The sequence below is a fragment of the Geotrypetes seraphini genome, chromosome 13, assembly GCF_902459505.1.
Source record: "Geotrypetes seraphini chromosome 13, aGeoSer1.1, whole genome shotgun sequence".
In the NCBI taxonomy this organism is placed as follows: Eukaryota; Metazoa; Chordata; class Amphibia; order Gymnophiona; family Dermophiidae; genus Geotrypetes; species Geotrypetes seraphini.
This window is the reverse complement of record NC_047096.1, coordinates 61840341-61855663: the sequence shown is the minus strand read 5'-3', so window position 1 is coordinate 61855663 and position 15323 is coordinate 61840341. Positions and strand designations below refer to the sequence as shown.

The window sequence follows — 15323 nt, the reverse complement described above, 5'->3', positions numbered from 1 at the left end:
TTGTAGGTGTCTTAGCTCTGAGTAGAAATGACTACTTACAAGTGCCATGCTGTAAGCCCAAAGCATTCCAGATTCTCCATGGGAACTGGTCCCTGCCTGAAGACTCGCATGTACTGGCAGCTTAATATTTCTGTCTCTTTGGAGACTAACTAGATCCACGTACCACGGTCGGCGTGGCCAATCTGGAGCTACTAGTACCACCAACCCTGGATGGTTTGCCACTGTGAATGACCTGGCCTACCATGGGGGAAACACAAAGCAATCCTTTCTCTGGCCATGGTTGTACTAATGCATCCAACCCGGCACTTCCAGATTCAAATCTTCAGCTGTAGAAGTGATCTACCAGCTTGTTCCGGGCAGATGCCATCAAGTCCATCAACGGTAGATCCCAACACTGAACAATGAGGTCAAACGCTCTTCCAGATTATGCTAGCTGAGGTAGTCAGCCTATACATTCTCTACTCCTGCTTCATAGGCTGCGGAGAGAGCCTGCAGATGAGCCTCTGCCCACCAGAACAACAACTGGGCCTCCAGTTGCAGCTGAGCACTTCTGGTGCCCTGTTATTGGTTGAAATAAGCCACCGTGGTGATATAGTCTGAGAAAACCCTTACTGTCTTGCTTTCCAGGGATTTTTCCATCATCTGTAATGTTAGCCTGATGGCTCATAGCTCTAATCGATTTCTGGACCATTTTCTCAGTGAGAGAATCCAGCGGCCCTGCACCAGATGTCCATTGCAATTGGCCTCTAGCTGTACAGGCTGGCATCAGTCTTCAATATCACCCATGAGGGGATACGAGTGGAAAGCCCTTGAATAGCAAGTCTCTCTGGAGTCACTAGCGCAGACTGTTCCGCACTTCCACCATCCAGGGAAGCGTCAGCTAGAGGGCCTCCTTTTGGGGAGATCAACGGGTCAAGAAAGAGTCCTGGAGTAGATGCATATGAGCCTTTGTCCAGAGAACCACTTTTATAGTCGCTGCCATTGACCCCAATACCTGACGGTAATGCCGAGCCATGGGGTTTGGCCTCGCTAAGAGGTTTGTAATCTGTTTCGTGAGCTTCTATTTGCATGACTTGGGAAGAAAGACACAGCCTTGTGCTATGTCGAAACAGACTCCCAGGTATTCCAGGCATTGGACTGGTTCTAGATGACTCTTCTTGAAGTTGACTATTCAACCCAGGTCTTTTAAAAGTCCTATGACTTACTTCACTGCTTACTCTCCCTCCATCTTGAACAGAGCTTATCAGCCAGCTGTCCAAGTATGTGTGAACCTGGAACCCCACCTTGTGGACATGCACTGCAACCACTACAATCACCTTGGTAAAGGTGTATGGTGCCATTGCAAGCCTGAAGTGCAGTGCGGCAAACTGAAAATGTCTCTTTAAGATTCTGTGAGGGACTGCACAGCCCACTTGTACTGTAAGAATTCAGTGTGTTCCCAGTCTCCACCTGCAGGCAGAAGAGTGTAAACCCATCCATCTATGCCAGTCTGGAGGGATGATAAAGAACAAAAGCTTATAACACCAGAAGCTCATGATTCAGAGGTCTTTTACTGAGCTGCATTAATTGCCAACGCATACATAGTGCAGCTTAAAACGAGGTACCAAGAGAGTAGTTCTTGAGATCACTTCTTCAACCAAGCTTTCCAAGATGTTAGTAATAGTCAAACTATCAGATGATACATCCACAATTAAACTGCCAGCAGGAGAATTAGTATGCCTCTTAGGAACTGGTAAATAATATGAAGGGGGAGGGAGGGAAGTCAGAGTATTTACGTTTCTATTCTCTGACGTTGAGGAAGTGATCAAGAACTATTCTTTTGGTTTTCATCAGGCACGTTTGCGTCTTTTTTTTATATTTGCTGATATTAAGTTTTTTTGATAGGAAGATCTCTATTTTACTTGATAATTCCAAGTGGACTCAAAGTAGGAGGAAAAAAAATTTAGCTTTTAAATAGCAAGTTATTTCTTTGGGGGCTAGATTTCAACTAAGATATCCTTACAAGTGTTTGAGGTTTTTGGATCAACATACTAATGCTTTCTAGGAGCCCTCACAGTTGTAATTTATCCTTGAAAGAAGAAGAGTCACAGTGCCTGTGACTAAATTACTTAGGGGGATCCTCTAAGCTTGAACTGTTCCATGGATATGATGAGACTATTCACTGTTTTCCTACAATTAATTTTAAATATTATTAACTGTCTGGTTTTTCTAAATTGGTTGCTTTCTATTATGATCTAATGGAAGCCTAAATATTACCTATAGTGCTACTGATTTTGGTTCAATTGATGTATATTCTCTAAAATGAATAAAAATTGTTCAAAAATGGCATACCGCGGAACGTACTCGGGCAGCCTGTGGAAATTCTAATTTTTTTTTTTTTTTTGAGAGGGCATGTCGAGGGGGGGGGAATACCCTTCAGCACATGGCCATTAATACGAAAGAACTGCAGTAAAAACCCATGTAAGGGCTCCCTAAGACTAATTTTTACCGCAGCTTAGTAAAAAGGACCTCACAGGGACCTAATGCAACTGTTTTCAAAAATTAAACACAAACCCACCCTACTAAAAATCCCCTCCTTAGGTAGGGCGGGAGGGAGGGGATTAATATTTTTATTTTAGATGATTTGGAAAGATGTTCAAGTGTTTTATTGAAATTATAATGATTATATTTCTGTACACTTATTGTATGTTTGAAAATGATTCATGAATTTTAATTCCAGTAGGGTGGGGGTGGGGATATATACTTTTGTTCTTGATGATATGATTAAGATTTTCAAGTGTTACATTGAAATTTAACGGATATATTATTGTACACTTGTTTATGATTTAAAATAAATAAAGAATGAAAAAAAAAAAAAAAAATCCCCTCCTAAAATATCTGTGGATCCAGAGGTTTACATCTTAAATCCCAGCAACTAGGCTATCCATCTCTGTAGCCCATTTGTAAAGCACTTTACACAAAAAGATTTTAGGTAAACACACATTATTCCATACAATTTTGCATGGCTACTAATACAGGCAATCCAAGACCTTTTGCTTCTCACCTTTATGTTCTTGGTGGCTTCAAACCCATCCAGCTGGTTAAGAAGCTCCAACATTGTACGCTGGACTTCACTGTCCCCACCAGAGCCACCTTCCAGACGTGAAGAACCAATGGAGTCTATTTCATCCATAAAGATGATGGAAGGTGCGTGCTCTCGAGCCATGACAAAGAGTTCCCGCACCATGCGGGCACCTGGAGCACAGAACAGGGGTATCAGATCAAGCATGCAGCAAGCACATTACATGCTATACTAGTCAGAAATAACAGACATCTTTAATACAGAATCAGGTACAGGACAGACAAGGCGTATCCATAAACATCCACTGAGCAATACCAGGAACAAATACACTTTTTATATAAGCAGACACCTAAATTCCCAGTGACCAGGGCACCTCTATTACACAGACACATGTAGGATCTAGGCTGCCCCAGCTACAACAACTTTGACTGCAGATATTTTACACTTACCCTCTCCAATGAATTTCTGGACCAGCTCAGACCCTGAGACTCGAATGAAAGTGCAATCTGTGTGATGAGCCACAGCCCGGGCTAGCAGCGTTTTTCCTGTCCCAGGAGGTCCATAAAGCAGAACACCCTGAAAGAATCAGTTAGGCCAGGGACAAGCATTAGTATCCAGCAAAATTCCCTATTCAGCAATGTGTGATGAAATAAGCTATAAAGCAGATTACTCTGTTGCCAGACCTTACCCAGATCAATGGAAGAGGACTGGAAAGCAGTAATTATTTCCCCCCCTAGTGCTATTGCAGGCTTATTTAATGACCTCCTAGGCCAGGGGTGTCAAAGTCCCTCCTCGAGGGCCGCAATCCAATCAGGTTTTCAGGATCTCCCCAATGAATATGCATGAGATCTATTACCATACAATGAGAGCAGTGCATGCAAATAGATCTCGTGCATATTCATTGGGGAAATCCTGAAAACCCGACTGGATTGCGGCCCTCGAGGAGGGACTTTGACACCCCTGCCCTAGGCAAAGGGAGCAGCTACAAAGGGCATACATAAGATTAAGTAGGAGCTGATGTGCAACAATCCGATCATACTACGTACCTTAGGCTGGGCGATTCCCAGTGCCTCAAACAGCTCTGGATGTTTCACCGGCAGCTCAATCACCTCCTTGATCTCTTTAATCTGCTTGTCAAGTCCTCCAATCATTTCATAGGTGGAGTCAGGAACCTTCTCCACCATCATGAGGGATACCAGAGGGTCCACCTTATTGGGCAGGATCTTGTGTAAAGTGTAGCTATCATTGCGCAGTGCCACCCGACAGTTTGGGGTCACCTTGTGAGGAGAAAAAAAATAAGGAATAATCAGACACAGAGCTTAAATATTAAATGGAAAAAATGTTTTAGAGGTACAGTGCGCTTCAGTTGCCTCACTAATATAAACTTTGCCTTTACATACAATTGAAATAGATGAGGTACAAAAACTAAGAGAGGGTCTCACAAATCACAGTTCATATAGCGTGCAATATGTAAACAAAAAAAAACAGACTCGAAGGACACTGAACAGCCCACACACTATCACTATCTGTTTAAGAGGAAGAAACCACTAAGGCAGGCTTCCCAAATCTGAATGCACTGGAGATCCATATATGCAATTGATCTCATGCATATTTATCGCAGCCATCCTGAAAACCTAAGTGGCTGTGGGGCTCCAGGGCAGATTTAGGAAGCTCTGAACTAACCCAAATAAATAAATTCCCTATCTATGCTAGCAGGAAATTCCTATCTATCTATTTTAGCTTGGTTACTGAAACCCCTCCACTCTATCATGAGTTACATCTTCTAGTTTGGACGGAGCTCAATGGTCACTGCTGCTTTTCTACCAGGCCGTTTGGAACAATGACAAGACCCCAGCAGAAAGAAAGTTCTCAAATACTTAGGGACATCTGTGAGGGGCTGATAAACCAACACATTTACTCAATAAAAACCACCACCTTCAGAGTAACTGTGGTAACAAAAGCTCAAGCTCCCGACAAGTAGAAATGTAGAGCAGTTTGGCTCATCTTCAGACTCAAAGTTATTCAGATCATTTAGGTCCATTAAAGTCAATGGGGCAAACCATTTTGTACTCTAGAAGGGTTTTAAACCCATTTTCATCAAAAGGTTGGGAGACCATTTGCCTAGAGGCAAAACATTCCAAATGTGAGCCAAAGATCCCACAGAATCTAATAGGGCAAGGGGTACTAACAGTGACATGGAGACTCTAAACCACCATTACAGGGGCAAAAGCACAAAGAGAATAGAATGAAGACGTAAGCCACAAGGAGAGGGGCAAAACAGTACTAACACTGGTATGACAACCCCAAGAAAGCTATTTTTATTTTGAGATTTCCAGGTACTTGTGACACGGATGGACCACTGTGAGAGACAGGATATTGGACTAGAAAGGCCTTTGGACTGTTACAGTATGGCGATACTTAATTATGTACTTTCCCGTCACTGCAAATTCAATACAAGATGGAGTCCCCAGCCTAGTATCAGTATCTCCAGGAACCTAGCTCAAAAGGATGTTTCTGCAAATGATGCAGAGTGCCAAAGTTCAAAAGATGGCCCTTAAGTTTTCCTCTGCTAGTGTCTTTCTGGCAGCACATGTATTTTCCAGATGGTTCTAAATAAACACTGTCTAGGAGGAATAAATTTCTTGAATTAAGACAAGCTGTTGTCTCTCTAGGGGTGACCTTCCAATTGAGGTTTCCTTGTAAAATGTATTACTACTTTAGAGACTATTTGTTACGTTTATGATTTGTGAATCTTGGGCCTCTTTCCTTATAGTGGACTATAAGTTTATATGATTTCTCTCATGCTTTATGGGTGCTTTTTTTCTTCAAAGTTTAAGTTTGTTTCTAAATTTTTTGTCAAATTATGTTTTGCAAATTTCTAAATGAAATTTAAAAGAAAAAAGGAGTAGTCTGAATCTGCCAAAACTTGTTCCATACTATTCTCAAATGTTATCAATGACCCTCCCATCCTACATTGCCTCTGCCTTCTTTTGCACCTCTGAAGATGGAAGCAGGTAACTGGACTTCCCTAATATTTATTTTATTTATTTTTAAAATTTCTATATCGTTTTTTTCCAAAACGGTTTACAAAAAGTTACATACATAAAATATTATAAAAAATCAGAACAAGATAAGACCAAAAACAGACAGATTCAATCTTTACATAAGGTCAATTGCTCAAAGAAATGAGTCTACAAATAGTTGTGTTTTTAACGTTTTCCTAAATGAGTTCCTGTCTCTACATTTTCAAATTTGACCCACAAGGATGTTCCACAACTTCACTCCTGCACATATGAAAGTCATGGCATTCGTTTCCACATATTTAGGATTAGCCTGAACTTTTGGAGCATAATGATCTTAATGGTTGATACTCAGACATCAAACTCAAAGAATTCAGGGATCGTACCAGATAAAAATTGGTGACATAATTGCTTTGTATTGTAGTCTAAATACAACTGGCAGCCAATACATCTCTCTTCAGCATTGCTGGTGGACTACAGTGCATTGGAGGCCACCCTCTGTTCCTATCTATTAGTGCTACTTCTGGCCCTATATCTCTTAAGCGTATACTACAATTCTCCCTCCGGATTCGCAGGGGATAGGGGCAGAGCCGGACCGCGAATGGTGAAAAACCGCGACTATCCGACTCTGACCCACCCCAGGCTCCCGCCCGCCTTCCCTAGTGGTCTAGCGGGCTTTCGGGGCAGGAGCGATCTTCCTACGCTCCTGCCCCGTGCAGATCGCCATTAGGAAATGGCTGCTGTGAGTTCCCGTAGTCTCTCGAGACTATGACGGGTACTATTAATCATTTCTATAGCACTACTAGACTTTATGCAGCACTGTACATGTACATCAAAACACAGAAGAGACAGTTCCTGCTCAAAAAAGCTTACAATCTAGTCAAGACAGACAAACTAGACTCAGGTGGGGGAATTACAAAGGCAGATATAAGACAGATCTGCTCTGCTTCTACTCCCATTTCCATGCTTATTCGTCTAAAGCTGTGTGATTCAATTCTATTAGACTGTAATCTCTATAGAGCAGGGGATTCTGTGTACCTATACAGCAGTGCATATGGGGGATAGCTGCTCTTGCCCACTGCACTCTCATGATACTGCTGTGGGAGGTCGCAGCAGCTATTTTGAGATCAGAACCAGCATGGGCAGGAGCAGTCCCTAGTCGCTGCTCTCACATTGGCTCCAATCTTAAAATGACTGCAATTTAGTGAGGCTGCTGCAGAAAGTTACAGTGGCCATTTTGACTGTGAAATCAATAAGGGTAGGAGCAACTGGGGATTGATCCTGCCCCAACAAGGCCACTTGACTATCAGGGCATCTAAGGTAGGACCAGGGAGAGGCAGAGAGTAGTCAAGTTTGCGGTGGGGGAGAAATTTCATTTCAGCTAAAAATGCACTCGCATTTTCAGCAGAAACCAAAGCAAAGCCGAATCTGGATTTTGGGTGGGTTTTGGCATCGAAGCCAAAACCAATGTCAAAATTTGGTTGTCATCTGACTGCCTGCCTGTTTGCCTCTATCTTAGTGCCCTGTCTGCGCACTCTTCGGGCTCCCCTTCTCAGACTCTACAGCCACAAAATCCAAGAGATTTTTAAAATTCACTTCTCTCTGCCTCTGAGATAAATACAGTGTTGCCTGTCTGATCTAATCTTTGTTTGATTTCTGTATTTTCTTTACACCTTTTACACTTCAGCATTGAAGTAAATTTACAAAAAGCAATTTGCAGCAAAGTACGAGGGCTGTTCAAAAATTTTTCTTGCATAAACAAATAAAGTTAGGGAGGCGTGGTTTGGTGCTCGTATGTAGGCGACCCTAATGCACATGCTTGAATTTTTTCCTACCAACAGAAGCTGTCAGTCGCTGGCAGACTGCCAATGAGTGAGGAAGTGTAAGTGAGCGCCATCGGATTTTCATTTTAGACAAAATGACAGAAAAAGTTGAACACTACTGCATTAAATTTTGTGTAAAGCTTGGCGATTCCCAAGTGGAAACGATTCGCAAGATTCAACAGGCCTTCGGAGACAAAACAATGGGCACCACACAGATAAAGGAGTAGTATAACCGCTTCAGAGATGGCCGCACATCAGTGGAGAGTGAAGCACGTTCTGGTAGGCCCTCAAAATCCAAAAATGAGATCGTCATTGACCAAGTGAAGACCCTGGTGATGCAGGATCGTCGAATCATGATCATAGAACTTGCAGACGAGGCGAGCATCAGCGTTGGATCCGTTCATTTCATTTTGACTGAGGATTTGGGCTTCAGGAGAATTTCTGCGAAGTTTGTGCCAAAGCTGCTAACGATCGAGCAGAAGCAACTCATAAGAACATAAGAACATAAGCAGTGCCTCTGCCGGGTCAGACCAGAGGTCCATCCCGCCCAGCAGTCCGCCCCCATGGCGGCCCAACAGGTCATGACCTGCCTTAATCACCAGAAGGGACCCCCTTGCCCTCTAGGTTTCTCATCGAAGTCCTATCTTCCCATCAATGTCCTAACCCTCCGGCCTTGCACCTGCACGACCTGGTGAGCTGTCTATACTTATGCAACACCCCAGCACCTCCCTCAGTACCCCACGATCCCCTTTTCCCTCAGGAATCTGTCCAATCCCTGTTTGAATCCCTGTACTGTACTCTGCCGGATCACTTCCTCCGGGAGCGCATTCCATTTGTCCACGACCCTTTGGGTGAAGAAAAACTTCCTTGCATTTGATTTGAACCTATCTCCCTTCAGTTTCTCTGAGTGCCCCCTCGTACCTGTCGTCCCTTTTAGTCTGAAGAACCTGTCCCTGTCCACCCTCTCTATGCCCCTAAGTACTTTGAAGGTCTCTATCATATCCCCCCTGAGCCTCCTTTTTTCCAGAGAGAAAAGCCCCAGTTTATCCAGCCTCTCAGCATATGGGAAGTTTTCCAGCCCTCTTACCAGTTTTGTTGCCCTCCTTTGGACTCTCTCAAGAACTGCCATGTCCTTCTTGAGGTGCGGCGACCAATATTGAACGCAGTATTCCAGATGTGGGTGCACCATCGCTCGATACAGCGGCATGATGACTTCCCGCGTCCTGGTTGATATGCCCCTCTTGATGATGCCCAGCATCCTGTTGGCTTTCTTCGAGGCTGCTGCACACTGTGCGGATGGTTTCATGGATGGATCCACTAGCACACCCAACTCCATTTGGAGATTGCAGAGGACATGCTTGAGACTGTGAACAGTGATCCCAACTTCCACAGCACAGAAACCAAGTTGATATCATCACAATGGAAGCATTCAACATCCCCAAGGCCAAAAAAAGCAAGGCAGGTCCGCAGCAATGTTAAAGTCATACTGACCGTCTTCTTAGATGCCAGTGGCATGGTTCATCATGAATACACGGCACAACCATGAGCTTTAATGCCAAAAAGTGTAAGGTTATGCACCTTGGTAGCGGTAACCCCTGCAGAATGTACACCCTGAATGGTGAAACCTTAACAAGAACTGTCGCAGAATGGGACCTGGGTTTAATCATTAGTGATAATATGAAGACTACCAATCAAGTGGAGAAAGCTTTAACCAAGGCTAGACAAATGCTGGGTTGCATCCGAAGAAGTTTTGTCAGTCGAAAGCCAGAAGTTATAATGCCGTTGTACAGGTCCATGGTGAAACCTCATCTGGAGTACTGTGTTCAGTTTTGGAGGCCACATTATCGAAAGGATGTGAAGAGAATGGAATCAGTTCAGCGAATGGCCACTAAGATGGTCTCAGGACTCAAGGATCTCCCATATGAAGAACGTCTAAGCAGGCTGCAATTATATTCTCTCGAGAAACGCAGAGAGGGGAGACATGATAGAGATGTTCAAATATCTTACAGGCCGTGCTGAGGTGGAAGAAGGTAAAATTATGTTCTTACCTGTTAATTTTCTTTCCTTTAGAAGCAGCAGATGAATCCAGAGACCAATGGGATAGCTCACTTCTACCAGCAGGTGGAGATAGAGAAACTGATTAACAGGTGTACTTATTTGCTGGCACTCCTCCTGTCTCATCAGTATAGCTCCTTGCCCAAGCACATTTAACCATCAGTAGGTATAGCATGTAAAAAACTTCTTTCCCAGAACACCTCGCGAACAGCAACGATACAGAATACAATCATGAACAACACCCAATCACTAAAAGCTGTACACGAAAAACTGACAACCAGATACCAGAAAGGGTGGGGCTCTGGATTCATCTGCTGCTTCTAAAGGAAAGAAAATTAACAGGTAAGAACATAATTTTACCTTCCTTAGCAAAGCAGCAGATGAATCCAGAGACCAATGGGATGTAGCAAAGCAATCCTTAATTTGGGTGGGAAGCAAACGCCGCCTTCGCAACGACCGAAGCATCAAAAAACCCCTATCGCATGTGCCCGCACATCCATGCAGAGACGCGGAGAGAAGGTACTCTCGGAAGACCAGTTAGCCGTGAGACAAATCTCCTCCAAGGCAAAACCCCTCTGGGCCGAGCCCAAGAAGCAGCCATCGCTCCAGCGGAATGGTCATGAAGTTCAATCGCCACCCGCTCCCCTGCCAGCAGGCAAGTATAAAGAATGTCCTCCTGGACCATTGAGCGAGGTAGGCATCGGATGCCGCCATACGCCTGAGGTGTTCCTTGAAGAATCCCAAAAAGGAGATATAAACCACTAACAGTTGTTAGAAACCGATCTCGCGGAGAACGCTACATACGTTTCAAAAAATGCAGTGAATAAAAGTACTGCTTCCACTATCTCCTTCCAGGAAGAAGGAAGGAAAAGCGAGCATGATGTAAAAGAAAGGATGACACCCCCCTAGAAAGAAATAGTGGTACCATCCGAACTGACACCCCATATGACGGAAATAAGGAATAGGAATCCCCGTTGAACAAGGCCTGCAACATCGCAACTGCAAAGCTGAAGCCATGACCACAAGGAATCCCATGGACAACCGCACAGCTCTTTAGAGCCCCAAAGGACAAGGCTAAAATGAAGCCATCGGTAACTTAGAAGAAGTACGTGAATGAATTACACCAAACCGGGCTTTCTAAGAGGTGCATGAATATACCGCCTTCTCTTTAGGAACTGAACTACAGGAAGCTGAGAAGTCAGCGAAGGGCCATATACCTAGTTCCTGTAACAAGCCAAGAATGGTAATTGAAGCTGAAGGGAATTGAACGCTATGCCATCGGCAATATACCTGTGCTAAAAAGGAACTCAGGAAGGGTGCAACTGTTGAGAAGTATTCAAGAAAGGAAACACCTCCAAAAGGAAGCAGAAGCCACAGAAGAAGACGTCTGTAGCGCCTGGATAAGAGAAGAAACAACCTGCTTCGCATTACCGTCACACACCAGTCAAGACTGCTCAAAAGCTAGGTCGTAATACCAAAGTAGTATGAATATCCATGTTGATCTCAATCAAGGAGAGCAAAGTCGGAGATAAAAGGAAACTTCTTAGTCCGGCTGTCGAAAGGCTCAACAGATCCACATAGCAAGGATGGCGCAGCCAAGCCAGAGATTGTACCAATACTGTGCCCCTAAAGCGAGCTTGAGATGGCAAATCCAAGCTATCATCAGCCAGGGGAAAACAGTGAAAAAGAGAAACCAGAGGATTTTTTTTTTTTTTTTTTCAAGCCTACAGCACCTGGTATTCCCAGGTGGTCACCCATCCAGGTACTAAACAGGCCCTATCCTGGTTGGCTTCTGAGATCAGATGGGATTGGGCACATTCAGGGTGGTATGGCTGTAAGAAAGAAGCCACACTGTTACCCCCTTTAACTCCCACTTCCTGTGCCCGCCTAAGAAGCTAGGAAGCATGGAATTGTGAGACGAGGCCATGAGGTCAAGTTCCAGGAGATCTTATTTCCACCACAAGAAAAGTGGAACACCTGAGCCAAAATTCCCAATAACCAGGATGTAGAAGATATCACTATAACTAACGTCTACACTTCTAGAGCGTACGCAGTGCTGTACACAGTAACATCCAATAAATGAGCTATGCTTAGATTTCGCAGAGAGAAAGACTAACCAAACTCTTTTCCTGACCTGAAAAATGATCGGTCAACCGAATAGAAAGATGAGGGTCCACCCATCGAAGTAGAACAACCACTGTACCTGGCAACTGAGTACATCACCTACTGCCCAAGCTGCAGAGAAACACCCCCATCATAATACTGACTGAAAGGGCCCTCAGCGGCATTCCGGAAGAATGGTCTGAAGCTCCAGAAAGGAAGCCTGACCATGCTCAAGAGTAGAAGAAGGAACCAGAACTTAGTCGCCTCTGAAGCCCAGACTCCTGAAGCTGAGGATGGAAGCCACCGAGCCCCCCCAACCCGACAGTCCGGAATAGTCGGTGGTCATAAGCTAGTCCAGGAAAGACCGAGGCATGCCCTGGAAAGACAATCTTTCTGAGCCCCTAAATCATACAAAGCTATGCAGGAGAAGCCTAGCAACTAATAGGAGGCCAGAGATACCGAGAACCACTGGAATAAAAGCGGCTGCTGAGCGTTAGAAGGGAAAGCAAGCCGAGGTTCCCAGAGGGGTCAGCAATATGGATGCTAGAACCTGAACAGAATCCCATACTCTTAGCCATGGTAAGCGAAGAACGCCAATCTGAGATCGAGACTCCACACTCAAGGCTCTGGAAAGAATTACAAGTCTCTCCTATAAGAATAACCGCCTCAACCCAATATACCTATAACTAGTATAGGAAAAAAGAGCACTGCAAATATGAAGATGCGCATGTAAAGAATTGAGGAAAAGAAACCACCCGCTTCGTGTCAGTCAAAAGACCCGACTGGAAGTCGTCCGAATCAAGCAGGCAGTCAAGCATAAATCAGACAAATCGCCTGGCAGTGCCACCGAACCCTTGGGTAGGTGAAATGGAATGTGCCCCAAACCGAAAGCGCTGCTCCGAGAGAGGCAGGCCAACCTAGTGCAGACTCAGAGTCCATAGAGAAAATGTAAATATCTTCCCAGGTTGACTGCAGAAATGGGTAACCCTGAGAAACTAATGCAGCCGAATGGAATCCAGCCTGCCCAAAGCCCCCATCTTGGCCACCCACTAATAAGTGGTACCCTAAGAACTACAAGAACTGTCCCGAGGACCAGCCACACTTCAAAGAGAAACGCAAAACAGAGAGACTCTGGAAACGTAAGGAGGATGCAAAGGTGCAAGCATCCTGAAAAAAGTTCACAGCTCCCTGACCTGACAGTAAAGCGACTACTCCTTCATGAGAAAACTGTCAACCTGGAAAAAGAACACCGTCTTGTGATGTGAAGGGGAGCATGAGGACATTCAGCAACCTGCCTGAGCTTTACGCAAGCAAAGGAAAGACAAGGCGCACCAGGCGTAATCCAGAAGCAGCATACGCCTCTCCAGAGAAACGAGCTGTACCTGGCCGAAAACAGACCAGGTTTCCACTCCAAAAGAGAGCATAAGGGGAGAATTCATTGGGCATACAGTACCAGCTACCCTACGACCTCGCAAGCAGAGGATCTTGCCCTTAGGGATCAGCCGCCACTAGACCATGCTTCTAGAGCGGAAGGCCGTCTAGCTTTTTTATTTATTTATTTATTTTTTTTAAATAGACTTGAACCTTCGCCTCTTCTTTTGGAGCCATATCAGCTCTACTCCTTAGCTGGGGCTTGAACCTCAGCTCCTTGTTACTAACCCAGCACACAACCCTTGCGCCACCAGGTTTTCACAGACAAGCTGGCCCACAGCAAGAAGAAAAGAACCATCAGGCCTCAAGAGAGACCCTCCACTCGGAATTCCTGCAACTACCCCGCAGAAACAAGTCAAGAGCCCAAGCAGGCGGACGCAGCACCCAGGCAGAAGGCCTAAGGAAACCTCCAACATCACCGCACGTTATCGGAACCCCGAGTGAAGAAATGAACCATACGAATGATACACTGGCACGCCCTTGACACCTACTCCACCTTGCTGTTCGCTAACCCATAAGGCAGCAAAACCAAGCGTAGGCAGCCAAACTCAGGGCAGAAACTTAATGTGGAAGTGCCTAGGTATATAAATGGACAGCCCCCAATAACAACCTCTTCTTTTTTTTTTTTTTTTTCTTGTTAAGAGAAGCATGTGGACAACACCACAGCAAATGGAGCACTGCAATACGGGGCACAGCTGATTTCAAACAAAAATAAGCCGCGGTACACGCTTAAGTTAGCTGTAGGACATGAGTCAATGAACCTCGCGGCGCTGGGGGCCCAAGCGCGGGCACTTTCCTGCCAGAATCAAAACCGGCTGGCTCCCCCAACAGCGCTGTACAAAACAGACCGGGAGCTCATAGCCAAAACCGCAGCACACCGCTCCGCAAAGCAGACGGCGAGGCCCGCGCTGAGAAAGGCAGCCACCCAGAATAACTCCCCGAGTATTGCAGTGCTGGCGACCCAAACTCGGACTGTTTCGCGCCAAAATAGGCCGGCTCCTAGAACATTGCCGCTCACACCGGCTCGGAGCCCATAACCGAAGCATATAAAAAATGCAAAACACACCTCGGGGAGGAAAGGGGAAAAGGCGCATGGCTCCCAACAGTAGGGGAGCACAAGCTCGCACCACCCGCGCTATAGAACGATTCAGCTCCAGTTCAGATAATGTATAACACACCCGGAGCCGCCCTCACAATTTGCGGCCATATCGAGAGCCACACATTTACCCACGGGTCGTGGCAGTATCAAGAAACAATGTCCCAGAAATTACCAACCCCACAGCACAAGCGCTAGGGTAAGAAAAAGAAGCGCTCCTTAGTTATGCGCAGGAATACAGAGGCCACCTACCTCACTGAAGCAAGCTCATACCAAAACATATTCCACCAGAAAACAAAACTGCCATAGTCAAAAACCCACAGCTCTCACACAACCACAAAGCTCAGAGACCAGTAGAATAAAACACATACTCACAATCTACTGGATAGTGCCGGTAGACGCCGGCAACACCTGCTGCCCAGCACGAGCAGGGCAAAAAAGTCAGCTGTGTAGGCCCCCTTTTTTTTTTTTTTTTAAATGGGAAAGAAGAAAAATAGGGACCAGGGCAGACCCTCTATCATTGGAGGGAGGGTGAGGCAGGGACAAGGGGGGGCCCAAGTGTAACCTCTAAAGTCGGCACCGATTAGCCGGACACCCCTGTCTCACTGAAGAGAAAAAACTCAACAGGAGAAACAGAATGGCAGTCTCACTGAAGAGAAAATCTCAACAGGAGGTAATAAAGTTCCAGCCACAGCCAGAATCCAGGAGCTAGTTGAATAGCGACTTCCACCTGC

At 45.2% G+C, this 15323-nt stretch overlaps 1 protein-coding gene and 1 pseudogene across 2 annotated transcripts in view; both read right to left on the bottom strand.

Annotated features, from left to right (window-relative positions):
* The window catches only part of PSMC5 (proteasome 26S subunit, ATPase 5), a 46048-nt gene that overhangs the window by 9385 nt on the left and 21340 nt on the right, over positions 1-15323 (bottom strand). For both annotated transcript variants that reach the window (XM_033918571.1, XM_033918572.1), the window contains 3 exons: positions 4108-4338; positions 3511-3637; positions 3044-3234 (listed from right to left, as the gene is read on the bottom strand). In XM_033918571.1, coding sequence (XP_033774462.1) covers positions 3044-3234; positions 3511-3637; positions 4108-4338 — 549 coding nt within the window. The remainder of the gene's footprint in view (positions 1-3043; positions 3235-3510; positions 3638-4107; positions 4339-15323) is intronic.
* Positions 11681-11799, bottom strand: LOC117347919 (annotated as a pseudogene).